Source organism: Erythrolamprus reginae, chromosome 6 (genome assembly GCF_031021105.1).
Source record: "Erythrolamprus reginae isolate rEryReg1 chromosome 6, rEryReg1.hap1, whole genome shotgun sequence".
Taxonomy (NCBI): domain Eukaryota; kingdom Metazoa; phylum Chordata; class Lepidosauria; order Squamata; family Dipsadidae; genus Erythrolamprus; species Erythrolamprus reginae.
Genome location: NC_091955.1, coordinates 6,513,680 through 6,535,286, shown reverse-complemented (window position 1 = coordinate 6,535,286; position 21,607 = coordinate 6,513,680). Strand labels below are relative to the sequence as shown.

General features: G+C 42.7%; 1 protein-coding gene across 4 annotated transcripts in view; it reads left to right on the top strand.

The window, feature by feature from the left end:
* RINT1 (RAD50 interactor 1) overlaps positions 1–21,607 on the top strand; it is a 31,490-nt gene that overhangs the window by 6,414 nt on the left and 3,469 nt on the right. For all 4 annotated transcript variants that reach the window (XM_070755174.1, XM_070755171.1, XM_070755172.1 and 1 more), the window contains exons 4-15: positions 1,213–1,408; positions 2,690–2,931; positions 5,573–5,746; positions 5,833–5,985; positions 7,335–7,491; positions 7,986–8,096; positions 9,493–9,718; positions 12,983–13,120; positions 14,311–14,510; positions 16,906–17,117; positions 19,075–19,255; positions 19,999–20,117. In XM_070755174.1, coding sequence (XP_070611275.1) covers positions 1,213–1,408; positions 2,690–2,931; positions 5,573–5,746; positions 5,833–5,985; positions 7,335–7,491; positions 7,986–8,096; positions 9,493–9,718; positions 12,983–13,120; positions 14,311–14,510; positions 16,906–17,117; positions 19,075–19,255; positions 19,999–20,117 — 2,109 coding nt within the window. The remainder of the gene's footprint in view (positions 1–1,212; positions 1,409–2,689; positions 2,932–5,572; positions 5,747–5,832; positions 5,986–7,334; positions 7,492–7,985; positions 8,097–9,492; positions 9,719–12,982; positions 13,121–14,310; positions 14,511–16,905; positions 17,118–19,074; positions 19,256–19,998; positions 20,118–21,607) is intronic.

The following is a 21,607-nucleotide window of genomic DNA, read 5'->3' as shown; positions in this document are numbered from 1 at the left end:
GATAGATAGAGAGAGAGAGAGAGAGAGAGAGAAATAGATAGATAGATAGATAGATAGATAGATAGATAGATAGATACTGTAGATAGATACCGTAGATAGATAGATAGATAGATAGATAGATAGATAGATAGATAGATAGATAGATAGATGAGATAGATAGATAGATGATAGAAAGATAGATAGATAGTTAGATTAGATAGATAGATAGATGATAGATAGATAAATAGGTAGATAGGTAGATAGATTGATAGATTGATTGATTGATTGATTGATTCCAAATCCGATAAGCCCAATCCGTCTTTTGAGTGCATGGCAATAATGCCAAGCGCTTATTTTAGGGTTCAAAAAATATATAACACTCTTAACAAATTTAAATCAGAGTCCAAGTCAAGGCATTCCTCAAAATCTCAATTTACCGGTATTTCCAGAGCCATCCTGGCGCCTCCACCGAGGAACCCAAATCTGACTGTCCCACCCAGTAGAAAGTTCATATGCCTTGTTCCCCCACCCACAAACTTGTCACGTCGCCCACTCAGGTTGTGCCAGCGTGGCCAATCCTCCTTCCGCTTCCAGCCAGGTGGCGGGCAAAGGATGACCTTGAACCTCCCAAAGGAATGCTTTGCGGCTGCATCTGTTCGCTCATGAAATCACCCCTCCCAAGTTCCCGTAAACATCAGGCCTTCTACGAATAGTGTGGCAAGCCGTTGATTTTTCACCAACTTCTGTACCGGCTTGACAGCTTGGGCTAATTGTATACAGTGTTCCCTCGATTTCCGCGGGGGACGCGTTCCAAGACCGCCCGCGAAAGTCGAATTTCCACGAAGTAGAGATGCGGAAGTAAATACACCATTTTTGGCTATGGACAGTAACACTTTAAACCCCTAAACTGCAAATTCTCATTCCCTTAGCAACCATTTACTCACCATTATTACTGGTACTCACCATTTAATAAGACACTTAGTGATCCTGATATTTATAAACATAATTGTTTATTAACAATAATTATTTTTTTTGTTATTTATTTGCAAAAATTACTAGTTTGGCAATGACATATGACGTCATCGGGTGGGAAAAACCGTGGTATAGAAAAAAAACCCCGCAAAGTATTTTTTAATTAATATTTTTTTAAAAACCGTGGTATAGACTATTCACAAAGTTTGAACCCGCGAAAATCGAGGGAACACTGTATTAATAACCAACTTGTTAAATTAGTACCACAGATGGCGCAAACGCGGAAAACGTGAATGCTGGAATCAAAAGCATTCCCAAAGACCCCGAGACCTGCGACATCCCATTCTACGTGTCCGAATTTGTCGAAAGGAAGGTCGGGAATGATTACGATTCGTTGGGGAAGCTTGGCGAACTGATTGAACAGTTGTCCAAAAACAAGATGAAATTAGAAGAACAGGTGAGTTCCGTTTATTTTTGTATTTATTTATTTTGGAGGGAAGGTGCCTTTAAAAATGGGTGAGCAGTGCGGTCGGGCGGTAGGAAAAGCAAGTAGGATGCTTGGCTGCATAACTAGAGGTATAACAAGCAGGAAGAGGGAGATTGTGATCCCCCCGTATAGAGCGCTGGTGAGACCCCATTTGGAATAATACTGTGTCCAGTTCTGGAGACCTCACCTACAAAAAGATATTGACAAAATTGAAGGGGTCCAAAGACGGGCTACAAGAATGGTGGAAGGTCTTAAGCATAAAACGTATCAGGAAAGACTTCATGAACTCAATCTGTATAGTCTGGAGGACAGAAGGAAAAGGGGGGACAGGATCGAAACATTTAAATATGTTAAAGGGTTAAATAAGGTTCAGGAGAGAAGTGTTTTTAATAGGAAAGTGAACACAAGAACAAGGGGACACAATCTGAAGTTAGTTGGGGGAAAGATCAAAAGCAACATGAGAAAATATTATTTTACTGAAAGAGTAGTAGATCCTTGGAACAAACTTCCAGCAGGCGTGGTTGGTAAATCCACAGTAACTGAATTTAAACATGCCTGGGATAAACATAGATCCATCCTAAGATAAAATACCAAAATAGTATAAGGGCAGACTAGATGGACCATGAGGTCTTTTTCTGCCGTCAGTCTTCTATGTTTCTAAATGCTTTTAAGAAAAAGAGCCCACTTTTTAGGTTTCCAAGTTTTTTGACTCAAAATGTAGACTTACTGTATTTATTTATTGGATTTATATGCTTCCCCGCTCCGAGAACTCTGAGACTTGGGCAACATTCTGCAAGGCTTGGCATTCATTCATTCATTCATTCATTCATTCATTCATTCATTCATTCATTCATTCATTCATTCATTCATTCATTGGACTTATATGTGTTCTGGTCAAGCTGAAGCGACCCCAAAAACTCTCTTTTCTAGGCTTTGATTTTCTAAACTAGTAAAATATATATTTTTACAAGAAAGCCTGCTGCAGTGTTTTTCACTGAAGACTTCAATTAGGTATAGTGGTGAACTGTTGCTAGTTGGTGGGGACACCTTCCGCATGTGCAATAGAGGGGAGCCAGATTCACTCAGTGGCAGTGATTTCACTTAATAACCATGGAGAGAACGGGGCAAAACTCCCTTCAACAAATGTCTCCCCTAGCAATAAAAATGTGGTGAGGGGGAGGGCCCTCAAGTGCGCGGTCATAAGTCAAGGACTGTCCGGATCACAGCCTCTCTCTTCCGGCATCGGTACAGGTCCTCACCGTTTCGTCGGAAGTTCCCAAAAGGATTCAGAAGGCCTTGCAGAACGCGGAAGATTCGAAGAAATCCCTCTACCAGCTTCTAGAGACCGAGAGCCTTTTGTACGACTCAGTGAATAGCCACCTGTTGACCGCCAGCCCTTGGATGGAGGAATTTGGTGCCTTGATCAGTCAAATAAAAGATGTCGAAAGACACCTGGCTTATTTGAAACAGGTTTCTCAAGTGGAAGAGTTAAGGTAAAGAACATTTAACTTTAAGGTAAAGAATATTTAACTTTACGGTAAAGAACATTTAACTTTAAGGTAAAGAACATTTAACTTTAAGGAAAAGAACATTTAACTTTAAGGTAAAGAACATTTAACTTTAAGGAAAAGAACATTTAACTTTAAGGTAAAGAACATTTAACTTTAAGGTAAAGAACATTTAACTTTAAGGTAAAGAACATTTAACTTTAAGGTAAAGAACATTTAACTTCAAGGTAAAGAACATTTAACTTTAAGGAAAAGAACATTTAACTTTAAAGAAAAGAACATTTAACTTTAAGGTAAAGAACATTTAACTTTAAGGTAAAGAATATTTAACTTTACGGTAAAGAATATTTAACTTTACGGTAAAGAACATTTAACTTTAAGGTAAAGAACATTTAACTTTAAGGAAAAGAATATTTAACTTTAAGGAAAAGAACATTTAACTTCAAGGTAAAGAACATTTAACTTTAAGGAAAAGAACATTTAACTTTAAGGTAAAGAACATTTAACTTTAAGGTAAAGAACATTTAAATCTAAGGTAAAGAACATTTAACTTTAAGGTAAAGAACATTTAATTCTGGTTGGGTTCTGCAACCCAACAAGACCAACACAAACTTCAGAGGAGAATCAGAACTGCAGAAAAAACAATGGCTGCCAACCTGCCTTCCACTGAGGACCTGTATACTGCACAAGTCAAAAAGAGGGCCGTGAAAATATTTACTGACCGCTCACGTCCTGGACATAAACTGTTTCAACTCCTACCCTTAAAACGTCACTACAGAGCACTGCACAGCAAGACACAAGGACAGTTTTTCCCCGAACACCATCACTCTGCTAAACAAATAATTCCCTCAACACTGTCGAACTATTTATTAAGTCTGCACTACTATTACTACTAGTTTTTTCTCATCAGTCCTATCACCCAACTCCTCCCACTTATGACTGTATGGCTGTAACTTGTTGCTTGTATCCTTAAGATTTTTATTAATATTGATTGTTTCTTCATTGCTTATTTGACCCCTCTGACAATCATTAAATGTTGTACCTCATGATTCTTGACAAATATATCTTTTTCTTTTATGTACACTGAGAGCATATGCACCAAAGACAAATTCCTTGTATGTCCAATCACACTTGGCCAATAAAGAATTCTATTTCTTTGCAAGTCATTCCATATAAATTCCAGTATAATGGAAGACTTAAAGCCACCGAATACTTATATAAAGTGACACGCATTATACGGAAATCTTCCAACTTGGCAACTTTAAGACTTGTGGACTTCAAAAGCATAGCTGGCTGGAGACTTCTGGGAGTTGAAGTCCACAAGTCTTATTAAAGTTGCCAAATTTTGGGAGCCCTGCTGTATAATCTCTGCTCATGGATAGAACTCTTTATTGGCCAAGTGTGATTGGACACAAAAGGAATTTGTCTTTGGTGCACATGCTCTCAGTGTACATAAAAAGACAAGATTCATTTATCAAGAATCATGGGGTACAACACTTAAGGGTTGTCATAGGATACAAATAAGCAATCAGGAAACAATATTAATAAAAATCGTAGGGATTCAAGCAACAAGCTACAATCATACGGTCATAAGTGGGAGGAGTTGGGGGAATAGGACTGATGAGAAAAAACTACACTGCACAAAAAAACAAAGGGAACACTTAAACAACAGAATATAACCCCAAGTAAATCAAACTTCTGTGAAATCAAAATGTCCAGTTAGGAAGCAACACTGAATGACCATCAATTTGTGCAAATGGAATACTTGTGCAAATGGAATATTCAATGAGAGTATTTCATTCATTCAGATCTAGGATGTGTTATTTGAGTGCTCCTTTTATTTTTTTGAGCAATATAGTTTGACAGTGTTGAGGGAATTATTTGTTTAGCAGAGTGATGGCGTTTGCAGGTAAAACTGTTCTTGTGTCTAGTTATTACTATTATTATTATTATTTATTGGATTTGTATGCCGTCCCTCGCCGTAGACTCGGGGCAGCTCACAACACAATAAAACAGTTCATAACAAATCTAATAATTTACAATTTAATTTTTTTTAAAAAACCTATTATTAAGCAGACATACATACAAACATACCATACATAAATTGTATAGGCCCGGGGGAGATATCTCAGTTCCCCCATGCCTGACGACAAAGGTGGGTTTTGAGGAGTTTACGAAAGGCAAGGAGGGTGGGGGCAGTTCTAATCTCTGGGGGGAGCTGGTTCCAGAGAGTCGGGGCTGCCACAGAGAAGGCTCTTCCCCTGGGGCCCGCCAAACGACATTGTTTAGTTGACGGGACCCGGAGAAGGTCCACTCTGTGGGACCTAATCGGTCGCTGGGATTCGTGCAGCAGAAGGCAGTCTCGGAGATATTCTGGTCCGATACCATGAAGGGCTTTATAGGTCATAACCAACACTTTGAATTGTGACCGGAAATTGATCGGTTGTCTTGGTGTGCAGTGTTCTATAGTGTCGTTTTGAGGGTAGGAGTTGAAACAGTTTGTGTCCAGGATGGGAGGAGTCAGTAAATATTTTCACAGCCCTCTTTTTGACTCAGTCCTTAATGGAAGGCAGTTTGGCAGTTGTCCACTTTTTCTCTCTCTCTCTCTCTCTCTTGATTTTGCTAGTGATAACATCCAGCAGTATCTAATGACTAACAACGTACCGGAGGCAGCTACTGCCCTAGCTTCGATGGCTGAGTTGGACATCAAGCTTCAAGAATCCTCCTGCTCACATCTCCTAACTTTTATAAGATCCACCATTCAATTCTGGCACAAGATCCTGAAAGACAAATTGTCCAGGTAGGAAAATTTCCAGCAATTAATATCCTATGTTTCCTTTGGAAGACTTGAGTCGTGGCGGTGCGTTAATGCTCGTCTGTTTTCAGTGACTTCGAAGAGACGCTGACGCAGCTGCGTTGGCCGTTCATCGGACCAGCTCAATCCAAAACTTTTGGCCTGGCTCCTTCCTCGGCTAACGCCACGGAAATATTCAGTAAGTTCGAGGCCCTGTTTTCCCAGCTCCTCAAATTGCAGCCATCGTATCTTTTTCAAGTAATCTTTTTCTTTAAAGTACTGTATTTTTCGGAGTATAAGACGCACCTTAGTTTTGGGGATGGAAAATAGGGAAAATAATCTGCTTACTGTTGTGGTTAGCTCTGCCCCAAGGACTGTGGATGTGGGGGAGACATCCACATGCTGCAGGCCTGTTTTGCCCCCCAGTGGAATCTGATGATGAAGGCTCCTCTGACCAAGAAGACATGAGTGACAGGGAGGAGGAGAGTGTGGCAGACAGCTCAGAAGGAGTTCAATTATCTAGCTCCTCCTTGGATTCAGAACAAGAGTTAATGATACAGCCACGCATGCGGAGAGCGATGCATAGGCAACAACAATGGAGAGATTATTATCAAAGGAAATGAGGCCACCTGTGGTTGGGTGGGGCTGTGGCCATTAGTGAGGCTGCTATAAAGAGCAGCCTGTGGGTTTGGCCATTGTGGAGGATTATCTGATCGTTGTGTTTTGTGACTGCTTTGCTGACTTTGACTTTTTGTGTGCTGATTTTTCCCCGCTTTGAAACTAAACCAGAGCAAAGTGTGTTTCACTTTGTGAAAGAAGAAGGACTGTGAATTGCCTCACAGCTGCAAGCTAAGTATCACAGAAATGATAAGGGACTTGTACAAATTACCAGTTTGTTTGGAGACGAGTGCTCTTTGCTATACCAAAAGAGGGCTTAGTTTAAGTGAATTTTCATTATAAAGAACATTGTTTTGAATTTTCAAACGTGTGTGTGTCTGAAATTTGTACCTGTGAATTTTTGGGAGGATTCTACCAGAGAGCCCGACAGAACACTTGCCAATATTCATTTGGGTAGCGTCCTTAGCCAGCACATTATTTTATCCCTTGGCTAGGGCTTTTAAAAAAAAAACTCCCACCCAAATTCCGAGCTTTTATTTCTTTCCTAATGGGTTTGCACGTATTGTTTGCTTTTACATTGATTCCTATGGGAAAAATTGCTTCTGCAGTAGTACCTCTAGATACGAGTTTAATTCGTTCCAGAGGGGAGCTTGTATGTCGAACAACTCGTATCTGGAACAAATGACTTTTAGACTTTGTTTTTCCCCTCCGAGATAACCAGAAGCAAAGATTCTTGCGCCGCCTAGTGGACGCTTTGCTCGTATCCCGAATTTGAGCTCGGGTCTGGAACAGAAATTTCTCTCCCCTCGTGGCTCGTAACTTGGAATACTCGCATGTGGAGCAGCTCGTATCTAGAGGTACTACTGTACTTACAAACTTTCCTACTTAAGAACCTGGTCACAGAGAGATAACCCCTGTACTACTTCTGCGTGTATGTAACCTCATCATACTGTACCTTAACACATAATAATCTCAGGGACGAACTACTAACCAAACCGAAGCAGCTGCCAGAAAAGTACCTCCTTCCACCAACTCCGCCTATTATATTACCGATGCAGATCATGTTGGCTCCTCTTCAGAAAAGATTCAAGTACCATTTCACGGGGAATCGACAAACCAACGTCTTGTCAAAGGTACGGCTTAGAGGTGCAAATCCTCTTCTTAAGAAGTTCACTTTTTAAAATCTTTCCTTTGTAAAGATTGCAGCTCGGGAGGGTATTATTATTATTATTATTATTATTATTATTATTATTATTATTATTTATTAGATTTGTATGCCGGCCCTCTCCGAAGACTCGGGGCAGCTCACAACAACAAAACAGTACAAATCCAATAAGTAAAACAATTTAAAACCCTTATTATAAAAAAAACAATCATACATCTCATACAAACCATACATAAACCATACACCGCTCTGCGGTGATTCCCTGGGCCAGCCAAGAATGTGCAGTGGAAGTTAGCAATGGCTGACTGGGGAATTCTGGGAGTTGAAGTCCACAGGTCTTAAAAGTTACCAAGCTTGGATGCTCCTGAGGTCAGGCCTGATGTTGCCGATAGAATTGTAATTTTGACTGAGCAGTGCAAAGTTTTTCTCTGATTTTTGTGTGTGACTTATTTCCTTCCGAAGCCTGAGTGGTACCTTACCCAAGTCTTAATGTGGATTGGAAACCACGTGGCATTTCTTGAAGACAGAGTCCAGCCTATATTGGATAAAGCCGGAACCTCTGTGAACGCCAGGGTAAACCTCTCTGTTTTTCTTACGGATCAAGGGCCATTTTAATAGGAAAGTGAACACAAGAACAAGGGGACACAATCTGAAGTTAGTTGGGGGGAAGATCAAAAGCAACGTGAGAAAATATTATTTTACTGAAAGAGTAGTAGATCCTTGGAACAAACTTCCAGCAGACGTGGTAGATAAATCCACAGTAACTGAATTTAAACATGCCTAGGATAAACATATATCCATTGTAAGATAAAATACAGAAAATAATATAAGGGCAGACTAGATGGACCATGAGGTCTTTTTCTGCCGTCAGACTTCTATGTTTCTATGTTACTACAGCATACCCCTCCTCCTGACTCTGGTAACCTAGGACACAATCAGTAGTGGCAGCATTTGCGGGATGCAGTTTCAGTTACTACAGTGGTACCTCTACCTAAGAATGCCTCTACTTACGACCCTTTCGAGATAAGAACTGGGTGTTCAAGATTTTTTTGCCTCTTCTCCAGAACCATTTTTCACTTACAAATCCGAGCCTCTGGATGTAACTGGAAAAGGCAGGGAGAAGCCTCCATGGGGCCTCTCCAGGAATCTCCTGCGAGGAAACAGGGTCGGAAAAGGCAGGGCGAAGCCTCCATGGAGCCTCTCTAGGAATCTCCTGGGAGGAAACAGGGCCAGAAAAGGAGGGGGAGAAGCCTCGGTAGGGCTTCTCTAGGAATCTCCTGGGGGGAAACAGCTGGGAAAGGCGGAGAGAAGCCTCCGTGGGGCCTCTCTAGGAATCTCCTGGGAGGAAACGGCTGGGAAAGGCAGAGAGAAGCCTCCGTGGAGCCTCTCTAGGAATCTCCTGGGAGGAAACGGCTGGGAAAGGCAGAGAGAAGCCTCCAAGCCTCTGTGGGGCCTCTCTAGGAATCTCCTGGGAGGAAACGGCTGGGAAAGGCGGAGAGAAGCCTCTGTGGGGCCTCTCTAGGAATCTCCTGGGAGGAAACGGCTGGGAAAGGCAGAGAGAAGCCTCCGTGGGGCCTCTCTAGGAATCTCCTGGGAGGAAACGGCTGGGAAAGGCAGAGAGAAGCCTCCAAGCCTCTGTGGGGCCTCTCTAGGAATCTCCTGGGAGGAAACAGGGCCTCCACCCTCCCTGTGGTTTCTCCAATTGCACATATTATTTGCTTTTACATTGATTCCTATGGGAATCTCCCCCCCAGCAGATTCCTAGAGAAAATGGCTTCTTCTTGCAAACTTTTCTACTTAAGAACCTGGTCACAGAACGAACTAAGTTCCTAAGGAGAGGTACCACTGTACAATCTACTGTACAATCGGCTCTCCCGCTTCCTGGTAATGGCAATTTGAAAGCTTTGCAAGTTGACAGCTGCCTCCTTTTACTCACGGGCTTGGACGTTCTCTCTTTGGCTTCTTGCAGTTGGAGTTTGCCCGCGCGTTGGTGATGTTCATTCTGGAGAAGCTGGACGCGGACATCCCTTGCCTGCTGTACGACGACAACCTCTTCTGCCACCTGGTGGACGAGATCCTCCTCTTCGAAAGAGAGCTGCATGGCGTTCATGGATACCTCGGCAGCCTCCCAAGCTGCATGCACATTTTATCGGAAGAAACCTACTTTCAGAGGTGGTTAACTGTAGAGAGAAAATGTAAGATGCCTTCGGAGTTGTTTCCTTGGAATAAAACAATCCCATATATATATGGGACAAGCTGATACAGGAGATGAGCCTGTAGCCTAGAGGCTAAGGCCTTACAACGCAGAGCCCCCGGGTTCAAATCTCAGTAAGGGTGTCGCTACCTGATGAGGGCAAATAAGTCCGAAATAGATCTATAGTAGTTGTTAGTACAGTGTTCCCTCGATTTTTGCGGGTTCGAACTTCGCGAAAAGTCTATACCACGGTTTTTCAAAAATATTAATTAAAAAATACTTTGTGGTTTTTTCCACTATACCATGTTTTTTTCTGTCCGATGACATCATATGTCATCGCCAAATTTTTGTCCGCCTTTAATAAATATTTTTTTTAATAAACTTTAATAAATCAACATGGTGAGTAATAATCTAAATGGTTGCTAAGGGAATGAGAAATTGCAATTTAGGGGTTTGAAGTGTTAAGGGAAGGCCTGTAATACTGTTCATAGCCAAAAATAGTGTACAGTGGTACCTCATCTTACGAACGCCTCTTCTAACGAACTTTTCAAGATACAAACCCGGTGTTTAAGATTTTTTTTGCCTCTTCTTCCGAACTATTTTCACCTTACGAGCCCAAGCAGCTGCTGCTGGGATGAAGGGGTTTCTTTTTCCCCCCTTTTTTGAAGAAAGAAAAGGGAGGGGCTGCTTGGAGTAGGAAACATTTTGCAGAGAACAACGTGCTTGCAAAGGCACTGAAAGGGTGTCTTTTTAAGAAAGAAAAGGGAGGAGGGAGGGGCAGCTTGGGGGAGGAAATTTTTTGCAGAGAACAAGGTGCTTGCAAAGGCACTGAAACGGTGTCTTTTGAAGAAAGAAAAGGGAGGCGCCCCCCCCTTGCCTTTCTTCCTTCCCACTCACCCTTTAGCCTAGCCTTGCTTCTTTCACCCACCCCCTTTAGCTGCTCCTCCCTGCCCTCTGTTCGCCTCCCTTCTAAAGTTTGGGATTTTCCTGAAGGATTTGCACACATTATTTGCTTTTACATTGATTCCTATGGGAAACATTGTTTCGTCTTACGAACTTTTCACCTTACGAACCTCCTCCTGGAACCAATTAAGTTTGTATGATGAGGTACCACTGTATTTACTTCCGCATCTTTACTTCGCGGAAATTCGACTTTCGTGGGCGGTCTCGGAACGCATCCCCCGCGAAAATCGAGGGAACACTGTATACTGTATGTAACCACGTTGGGTGTTGCAATACAGAAGCTAACAATGTAAGTTTAAAACTGTACCTTTAAGAGTCATTTGCTGGTTGACCACAAGAGGGCGCCAACGATGTTCCTATATAACAGAGTTATATTTGCTGTGTGTATGTTTTTGCTGTTTGTGTTAACCTGGTTTGTAAACCATTATTAGGATTATGTGTGTATGATATTTGAACCGTGCAACTACCATTATTTATTTGCCTATTCGTATATAATAATATTGTTCTATTTTGTACTAAGTCTGATTCATCGACTGGCTAAACCACATTGCTACATTAACTCTACTTAAAGTTTATTGACGGTTTATTACCTAGACATTATTAACAGTAGTCTCCCTTCCTTTTCATTATCAGCAAAAATATGTTATGCACGCGCACGCATGGGTGTGTATCATAATTTTGCTGATAATGAAAAGGAAGTGAGACTACTATAGATCTATTTCGGACTTATTTGCCCTCATCAGGTAGCCACAACCTTACTGGGATTTGAACCTGGGGCTCTGCATATATGTATGTATGTATGTGTTAAATACAGCTAATCCAGGACTTACAACATTTCATTTGGTGGCTGTTCAATATCAATAGCACTTAGAATTATATACCACTTCATAGTGCTTTTACAGCCCTCTCTAAGTGGTTTACAGAATCAGCCTATTGCCCTCCAACAATCTGGGTCCTCATTTTACTGACCTTGGAAGGATGGAAGGCTGAGTCAACCTTGAGGTGGTTCAGGATTGAACTCCTGGCAGTGGGTGAAGGTGAATAAGAAAAGGAGGGAAAGGAAGGAAGGAAGGAAGGAAAAAAGGAAGGAAGGAATAGCAATAGAACTTAGATTTTACAATACAGTGGTACATCAAGATACGAACCCCTCGTCTTACGAACAACTCGTGATACGAACCCGGGGTTCAGAAAAATTTTGCCTCTTCTTACGAACTTTTTTCGAGTTACGAACCGGCGTTCGGAGACTGCTGGAAAGCCGCGCGGCTGTTTTAAAAGGTGACAGCCGGGCGGCGGGGCTTCCCGAGCGCCGGTTCGTAACTCGAACAAAGTTCGTAAGAAGAGGCAAAATTTTTCTGAACCCCAGGTTCGGTTCGGGAGGTTGCTGGGAAGCCCCCCAGCCCGGCTGCGACCTTTTAAAACAGCCGCGCCGCTTCCCAGCTGTCTCCCGAAGCCGAACGCGGAAGTTCGGCTTTGGCGTTCGGCTTCAGGAAACAGCTGGGAAGCGGCGCGGCTGTTTTAAAAGGTCGCACCCGGCCTGGGGGGCTTCCCAGCACTGGGGTTCGGGGGGTGCTGGGAAGCCCCCCAGGCCGGCTGTCACCTTTTAAAACAGCCGCGCCGCTTCCCAGCAGTCGCCGAAAGCTGGTTTTTTGCGGGGTTTTTTTGGTTGCACAGATTAATTGACTTTACATTGTTTCCTATGGGAAACAATGTTTCGTGTTACGAACCTTTCGTCATACGAACCTCCTCCTTGCACCAATTAAGTTCGTATCATGAGGTATTACTGTACTTTGCAGCCCTCTCTTGCCCCCAGCAATCTGGGTTCCTCATTTTATCCACCTCGGAAGGACGGAAGGCTGAGTCAACCTTGAGTCTGGTGAGATTTGATCTGCTGAACTGCAGGCAGCCGGCAGGCAGCAGAAATAGCCTGCAGTACCGCATTCCAACCACTGTGTCATCGCGGCTCTTCAAAGTCACAGCTGCACCGAAAAAGGGATTTAAAACCAATTTTTTTGTACACATAAGGCAGTTGCAGCTGGGTGATTAACTTAAACAATTGCAATGAATTCATCTAACAGCCAAGGTACAGAGGTTCAGGCAAAAATTCATTTAGCAAAGGAAATGTTGGGTGTCGTTGCGGTCGTGAGTCAAGGCCTACCCGAAATGTAAAATGATGCACCATAGTGTTTGTATTTTGGGTTTTTAAAAAAAACAACAACCTGACGCTTCATTTTCTGACTGAGCTCTTTCTTCTTCATTGCGCATGTGAACGAGCTGTCATTTTCATGATTGTGTCCCCTGACAGTTGCTCTTCAGAAAATGGACTCCATGCTTTCGTCGGAAGCCGCCTGGGTCTCCCAGTACAAAGACATCACCGATGTAGATGAAATGAAAGTCCCAGACTGTGCCGAAACTTTTATGACTCTGCTTCTGGTGATCACCGGTAATTATCAGAGATTGCTTGGCATTTTGCTTCCGTTGTTTATTTATTCAGAGGCTGAAAATTTGGGCGCGTCTTATTTTATTTATTTATTAGATTTGTAGGCTGCCCTTCTCCGAGGACTCGGGGCGGCTCACAGCATATAATATAACAATACAGTACAACGGCAAATCTAATTTAATTTAAAATTACAATCCAGTTTTTAAAATTATACTCTGGATGTATGAAGGTCGCCCAGAAAGTAATGTGCTACTTTTTCTTCAACAATTATTTATTGAACACAATGAAACTTACACACCAGAAAGAATGATGTTTCTCCTACACTCCCTATTTTTCCACGTAATCTCCGTCTAATTCTATGGCCTTCCTCCAGTGAGACACAGGGGCGTGTATGCCTTGTTCTGGTCACGAATGCACTGTAATGGCCTCACCCTCTATGCCCAGCGACTAACTGTACTTCTGTTGACTGCAGATTCTCCATAAACTCTACACAAACGTTTGTTAATGTTCATGTTACTTGTAATGTACATCCCTTACAGACGCCATTTTGAAACACTGCTGCAGCTATGCTATCTGCTTGAAGAAAAGCAAAATTTACGCACGCACTCCTGACAATTCAAATAATGTATATCTAAAGTTTCGCATTTGTACCATCACTGTAGGCTGGGGGGGAATGTGGTGCATCCCTTTCTGCACGGCCCTCATAGCTTTTTTTGAAGCTTTTTTTTCAGCCTTAACGAGGCACAAACGATCTTCCCGGCTTACAAGCTTTTCCATTGTTACTCCCTCCGAAGAATGTTTTTTCCAACCCTAAGTCTTTGCAGGCTTTTTTCATTGTTACTCATTCAGAAGAATGTTTTTTCCAGCCCTAAGTCTTTGCAGGCTTTTTTCATTGTTACTCCCGCCAAAGAATGTTTTTTCCAGCCCTAAGTTTTTGCAGGCTTTTTTCATTGCTACTCATTCAGAAGAATGTTTTTTCCAGCCCTAAGTCTTTGCAGGCTTTTTTCATTGTTACTCCCTCCGAAGAATGTTTTTTCCAGCCCTTTGCAGGCTTTTTCCATTGCTACTCCCTCCGAAGAACATTTCTTCCAACCCTAAGTCTTGGCAGGCTTTTTTCATTGCTACTCGTTCAGAAGGTTTTTTTCCAGCCCTGACGAGGTGCTAAACACCAACACTTTGCTGTCTCTCCATAGATCGGTACAAGCACCTTCCTACCGCAGCCAGAAAATTGCAGTTCCTGGAATTGCAGAAAGAGCTGGCGGACGACTTTCGAATCCGACTCACTCAAGTCATGAAGGAAGAAACCAGAACTCCCCTGGCCTTCCGCTACTGCGCGATCCTAAACGCCGTCAACTACATCGCCACGGTGCTAGCAGACTGGGCGGACAATGTTGTAAGTAACACGTGCGATTAAGGGCCCTTTGGGGATTGTCAAAAAGGCTTTTCTAAGCAAAGAAAAGATAGAAAAGAATTATTTGGTCCTTGGCACTCGCTGTTCTCGGTGGTCTCCTTGTAGACGTCTCATTGCCAAACCAGGTAACGTCATCCATGCTATTAGCAGTATTACATTCCCCTTCTCCCTGCTCTGTTTGCGGAAGAGATTTTTGGATATTTACAGGTATAAAGGGTTTTTTCCCCTCCACCTTAAGAAAAAACATATGAATAAAAACACAACATCAATACCTAACAGTATACAGCAGTACCTCTACCTAAGAACGCCTCTACTTATGAGGCGTTGTAGATAAGAACAGGGTGTTCAATTTTTTTTTTACCTCTTCTCAAGAACCATTTTCCAGTTACAAACCCGAGCCTCCGAAACTGTAAGTGGAAAAGGTAGGGAGAAGCCTCTGTGAGGCCTCTTTAGGAATCTCCTGGGAGGAAAAAGGGACAGAAAAGGGGGGGAGAAGCCTCTGTGGGGCCTCTCTAGGAATCTCCTGGGAGGAAAAAGGGCCGGAAAAGGTGGGGAGAAGCCTCCGTGGGGCCTCTCTAGGGAGGAAACGGGGCCAGAAAAGGCAGAGAGAAGCCTCCGTGGGGCCTCCACCCTCCCTGTGGTTTCCCCAATCACACACATTATTTGCTTTTACTTTGATTCCTATGGGAAAACTTGCTTCTTCTTACAAACTTTTCTACTTAAGAACCTCGTCACCGAACGAATGAAATTCGTAAGTAGGGGTACCACTGTACATAGATAAAATTTTCTTATCTAGTTAAGAAAAATTAACGGAGCATCTTAAATTTCTATTTTCATTTAAACTAGAATAGAAGAAAAGATATAAAAGTATAGGTGAACATATTTGAAAGGAAGAAAAGATAAATGAGATAAGGAGAGACAATTGGACGGTCTCTGCACATTCTCTGCACATTCTAAATATTTTAGTCATTTTCATAGTGTTTGTAGGGATTACCGTATGTCTGTTTTCCAAAATTGTACACAGAGAATTCTAGCGGCTGATTGTCTTGAAATTTTTCACGCCCCCCCCGCCCCGAGTTCCTTTTACTAAGCCAAATTCCCAATGCTCCTGAATCTAAAACAAGACGCTCTCCCCACACGTTAAGATCCCCCGAAGACTAGCGGTAATACTTTTTAAAAAATTGAACGAGTCCAAAGACGGGCTACAAAAATGGTGGAATCTCTTAAGCCTAAAACTTATCAGGAAAGACTTCATGAACTTCATGAAAGGGGGGGGACACACGATCGAAACATTTGAATATCTTAAAGGGTTATATAAGATTCTTGAACTCAATCTGTATACTAGAGGACAGAAGGGAAAGAGGGGACATGATAAATATGTTAAAGGGTTATATAGGTTATATAGTGTTCAGTTCTGGAGACCTCACCTACAAAAAGATATGGATAAAATTGAACGGGTCCAAAGACGGGCTACAAGAATGGTGGAAGGTCTTAAGCATAAAACTTATTAGGAAAGACTTAATGAACTCAATCTGTATAGTCTGGAGGACAGAAGGAAAAGGGGGGACAGGATCGAAACATTTAAATATGTCAAAGGGTTAAATAAGGTTCAGGAGGGAAGTGTTTTTAATAGGAAAGTGAACACAAGAACAAGGGGACACAATCTGAAGTTAGTTGGGGGAAAGATCAAAAGCAACGTGAGAAAATATTATTTCACTGAAAGAGTACTAGATGCTTGGAACAAACTTCCAGCAGACGTGGTAAATCCACAGTAACTGAATTTAAACATGCCTGGGATAAACATATATCCATTGTAAGATAAAATACAGGAAATAGTATAAGGGCAGACTAGATGGACCATGAGGTCTTTTTCTGCCGTCAGTCTTTTATGTTTCTATATTATTCAAATATTGTTTAAAGAAATAATGATTTAAATGATTTTTTTTAAAAAAAATACCACCTTTTGAAACAGAAGTATCTTTAAGGACGACTTAAAGACTTAATGAACTTCATGAAAGGGGGGACACACAATCGAAACATTTAAATATCTTAAAGGGTTATATAAGGTTCAGGAGGGAAGTGTTTAATATGAAAGTGAACACAACAAGAGGGCACAATCTGAGGTTAGTTGGGGGAAAGATCAGAAGCAACATGAGAAAATATTATTTTACTGAAAGAGTCATAGATGCTTGGAACAAACTTCCAGCAGACGTGGTAGATAAATCCACAGTCACTGAATTTAAACATGCCTGGGATAAACATAGATCCATCCTAGATAAAATACAGGAAATGTATAAGAGCAGACTAGATGGACCACGAGGTCTTTTTCTGACGTCAATGTTCTACGTTTCTTATGTTTTCCCGTCTGTCTCTGCAGTTTTTTTTACAGCTTCAGCAGGCCGCGCTGGAAATGTCAGAAAGCGACGCGCTAACCAAGCTGCAGCTGGGACAGCTGGCTTCGCTGGAGAGCTCCGTCTTCGATGAAATGATCCACCTCCTGGAACGGCTGAAGCAGGACATGTTGACGCGCCAAGTGGATCATGTCTTCAAAGAGGCCAAAGAGGCGGCCAAGTTATACAAGAGGGAAAGGTATTTATTTATTTATCTATTCATTCATTCATTCAATTTTTTATGCCACCCTTCTCCTTAGACTCAGGGCGGCTTACAACATGGGCTCAATGATTGAATGATTGTTGTATTCTGGGGTTCCTTTTTTAAACTGTTTTTATATTACCACTGCTTTATTCAGGGTGTCCAGCAAACCTGGAAAACAGGGAAATCGTGGAATTATCAGGGAAATCAGTGGTTCGGGAAATATCAGGGAATTTGTGAAAAAAACAGAATAAATCAGGGGGGGAAAACAAACTACAGTGGTACCTCAAGATACGAACCCCTCATCTTACGAACAACCCGAGATACGAACCCGGGGTTCAGAAAATTTTTGCCTTTTCTTACGAACTTTTTTCGTCTTACGAACGCCAAACCCGAACTTCCGGGTTTGGCGTTCGGGAGGCTGCTGGGAAGCCCCCTGGCTGTTTTAAAAGGTGACAGCCAGGCTGCGGGGCTTACCAGCAGCCTCCCGAACCCCGAACTTTTGCCGAACTTCCGGGTTCGGGGTTCGGGAGGCTGCTGGGAAGCCCCGCAGCCCAGCTGTCACCTTTTAAAGCAGCCGGGGGGCTTCCCAGCAGCCTCCCGAAGCCGAACGCCAAACCCGAATTTCCGGGTTCGGCGTTGGGAGGCTGCTGGGAAGCCCCCCGGCTGCTTTAAAAGGTGACAGCCGGGCGGCAGCAGTTTTTTGCGGGGGTTTTTTTTGTTGCTGCACGGATTAATTGACTTTACATTGTTTCCTATGGGAAACAATGTTTCGTCTTACAAACCTCCCCCTGGAACCAATTAGGTTCGTAAGACGAGGTATGACTATATTAAAATGTTTAAAAGCCAGGGCAAAGTCATGTAAAAAAACAACAAGCACAGATCGCGCTGCCTGGCAGAGTCAAGCAAACATGAGCATAACTGTGGCCACAACTTGCTTCCTCAGCTACCAATATTTCTCCACGGCTTAGCCATTTGGTATGACGTCATCTACGACCGCGTCTTAACTATAATAATAATAATTAGATTTGTATGCCGCCCCTCTCTGAGGACTCGGAGCGGGATCTCAAGTTACAGGGAAGAACAAGAACTAGATTGCTACCCTGTTTCCCCGATAGTAAGACACCCCCGATTGTAAGACGTATCGGAGGTTTCAGGGGGGTCGGCTAATATAAGCCGTACCCCGAAAGTAAGACATGTGTCTTACTTTCGGGGAAACACGGGGGTATTGCCGCCTCCCTCTCATCTAGCTGCGCGCCGCCTCCTGCCCATCCCCCTCTCCATACGTCGCCGCGTCTGCCACCTCCGTCTGATCTTAATGAGCGCCGCCTCCTGCCCTCTTCCGCGCCGCCCCCCTCCATACGTCACTGCATCTGCCACCTCCGTCTGATCCAAATGAGCGCCGCTTCCTGCCCACTTCCGCGCCGCCCCCCTCTCCATACGTCACCGCGCCGCCCGCCTCTCCATACGTCACCGCACCGTCCCCTGCACTTGTCACTGCCGCCTCCTGCTTAAAATACGGTAATGCACACTATTAATCATACATCAGTAAAACATACACACTGGCATACTGGGGTATCATCTGCTGTTTTGTGGTGAATACAATACTGTTCAGGTTGTTAATAAATGTTAATTTTATGGTTAAAACAAAAAATTCGACATTTTTTTTCCAATATAAGACATACCCCGAAAGTAAGACATAGTGGGGCTTTTGGGGATAAAAAGAAAGTAAGACTGTCTTACTTTCGGGGAAACACGGTAGTTACAGGGAAATGTCCGGGAAATATCAGGGAATTTCAAAATGCTTTCCCCCCGGACACCCTGTTTTTTGTGTTATTATTGCTTATTTTGTATATTATACTACTTATTACTGTATGCTGCCCAGAGTCCGCTAGGAGTCAGGTGGCTTAAAAGTCAAATTAAATAAATAAACTTTTTGCCGTCTTCCGTTTAGGTGGCTCTCCTTGCCTTCCCAGTCCGAACAAGCCGTGATGTCCTTATCAACCACCGCCTGCCCCTTGCTCCTGACCGTAAGGGACCGGCTACTTCAGTTAGAACAACAGCTTTGCTACACCTTGTTCAAAATCTTCTGGCAGCTGCTCGCGGAACAAGTCGACTTGTTCGTCTACCAGGAGGTAAAGTATTGTCGCCCGGCGTCTCGCCGAGACTTCAGCCGAAAACGCACTCCTAGTTTTAAAACTTAGTTGCTCACTTACGGGACAAATTACAGGACAAAGAGGAAATAGAGTTCTACAAAGCGTAGAATAAATGGTATATTTGGCTGGGAAAAAGAGAATATACAACTTCATTATGATCTGAAAGAGTAGTAGATCCTTGGAATAAACTTCCAGCAGACGTGGTTGGTAAATCCACAGTAACTGAATTTAAACATGCCTGGGATAAACATATATCCATCCTAAGATAAAATACAGAAAATAGTTTAAGGGCAGACTAGATGGACCAGGAGGTCCTTTTCTGCCGTCAGTCTTCTATGTTTCTATCTTCATAACCTCTACCCAAACAACTATCCCACGAACCTACAAAATAACATCAGGAATTAATGAAAAAAGGATAAAAAACCGACAAAATTTTAACTCTAACCTAAGTTTGGGAACTTCAAACCTTTATATATACTGGCAGTAAAGATCTTAAAAGCTGTAATCGGGTCAACAGATAAGTTGACGCTAACTATGACATGATAAATTTACAGATGTGAACTTAATTTTTCTTTTGTATTGACATCTGCAGATCCCTTTTATTTTATGTATCCCCCCTTATTTATTTTCAATAAAGATTATATTTTTTCAAATTAAAAAAAAAAACCCAAACCCCCCAAAACTTAGTTGCTGGCTTTTGATCTGTCCTCAATCTATTTTAGGTCATTCTAGCCAATCACTTCAACGAAGGTGGGGCGGCCCAACTCCAGTTCGACATGACTCGGAATCTGTTTCCTCTCTTTTCCCATTACTGCAAACGTCCGGAGAATTATTTCAAACAGTGAGTAGTGTGGCCACGTCCCAAATTCTTGTTTTCTTCTTGAGTTGCGCCCGGGAATCAAAGCTTCCTTCTTAGGGTTTTTTGGGGGGGTTTTGAGAGAAGGATTAACCTCATTTTTCTGGAGATCTTCAATCATCCAGGTCATGGTTGCCCAAAAGGTGCCCCCCTTCAAAAGGCAACTGGACGTTTGTTTGTTTTTCCTTGAAGACATTTTGCTTCTCATCCAAGAAACTTCTTCAACTCTGACTGGATGGTGGGGAACGGAAAGGTTTATACTCCTTGCAGACAGCTGGTCATTTGCAACCTTTTTAGAGAGTCATTGAGTCCACTTGGAGGTTTGTCTCTGTCTTCTCAGGATCTGACTGAATGGTGGTGTAGAAATCACCGACACAAAGGCATGAATCCCAGCGACCAGTTAGGTCCCACAGAGTTGGCCTTCTCCGGGTCCCGTCAACTAAACATTGTCGTTTGGCGAGACCCAGGGGAAGAGCCTTTTCTGTGGTGGCCCCGGCATTCTGGAACAAACTTCCCCCGGAGATTAGAATTGCCCCCACCCTTCTTGCCTTTCATAAGCTCCTTAAAACCCACCTGTGCTGCCAGGCATGGGGGAACTGAGATATTCTTTCCCCCTAGGCTTCTACAATTTATGTATGATATGTTTGTATGTATGATTGGTTTTTAAAATAAGGGTTTTTAGCTGTTTTAGTATTGGATTGTCGCATGTTGTTTTTACCACTGTTGTGAGCCGCCCCGAATCTACGGAGAGGGGCGGCATACAAATGCAATCAATCAATCAATCAATCAATCAATCAATACATACATACATACATACATACATACATACATTCTTTAAAAAAGCTTGTCCGGGTTACGAATCTCTCTGAGTGGGCAGCCTCGTGTTTCAGAAGTTCTGCCTCCTCTGGACTTCTTGTACATACAATAGAAAGTATTCTTTACTTCACCTAGTCACAACTTCAGATCGTGCTGGATGCAGCTGCGAGAGCAATCATGGGCTTCCCTATGTATGCCCATGTTACACCAACACTCCGCAGTCTGCATTGGTTGCTAATCAGTTTCCGGTCACAATTCAAAGTGTTGGTCATGACCTATAAAGCCCTTCATGGCACCGGACCAGAATATCTCCGGGACTGCCTTCTAGAGGATAATTCTCTGCCTTACAAGGCAAAAGGTTGCAGGTTCAAGTCCCAGTGGGTATGGCTAGCTGATGAGGCCAAAATAAGACCCAAATAGATCTATCCTAGTCTCCCGTAATTTTCAAATTCAGCAAAAAACATGTGACATATATATGTATGTATGTGTGTGTGTGTGTGTGTGTGTGTAGATTCTTCTGAGTTCGGGTTTTGCCCCGTGTAATATTTTGAGTGTCTATGCGACGTTTCGGTGAAATCACATTCACCATCATCAGGTAAATATAGTTATAGTCGCATAGACACTTAAAATATTACATGGGGCAAAACCCAAACTCAGAA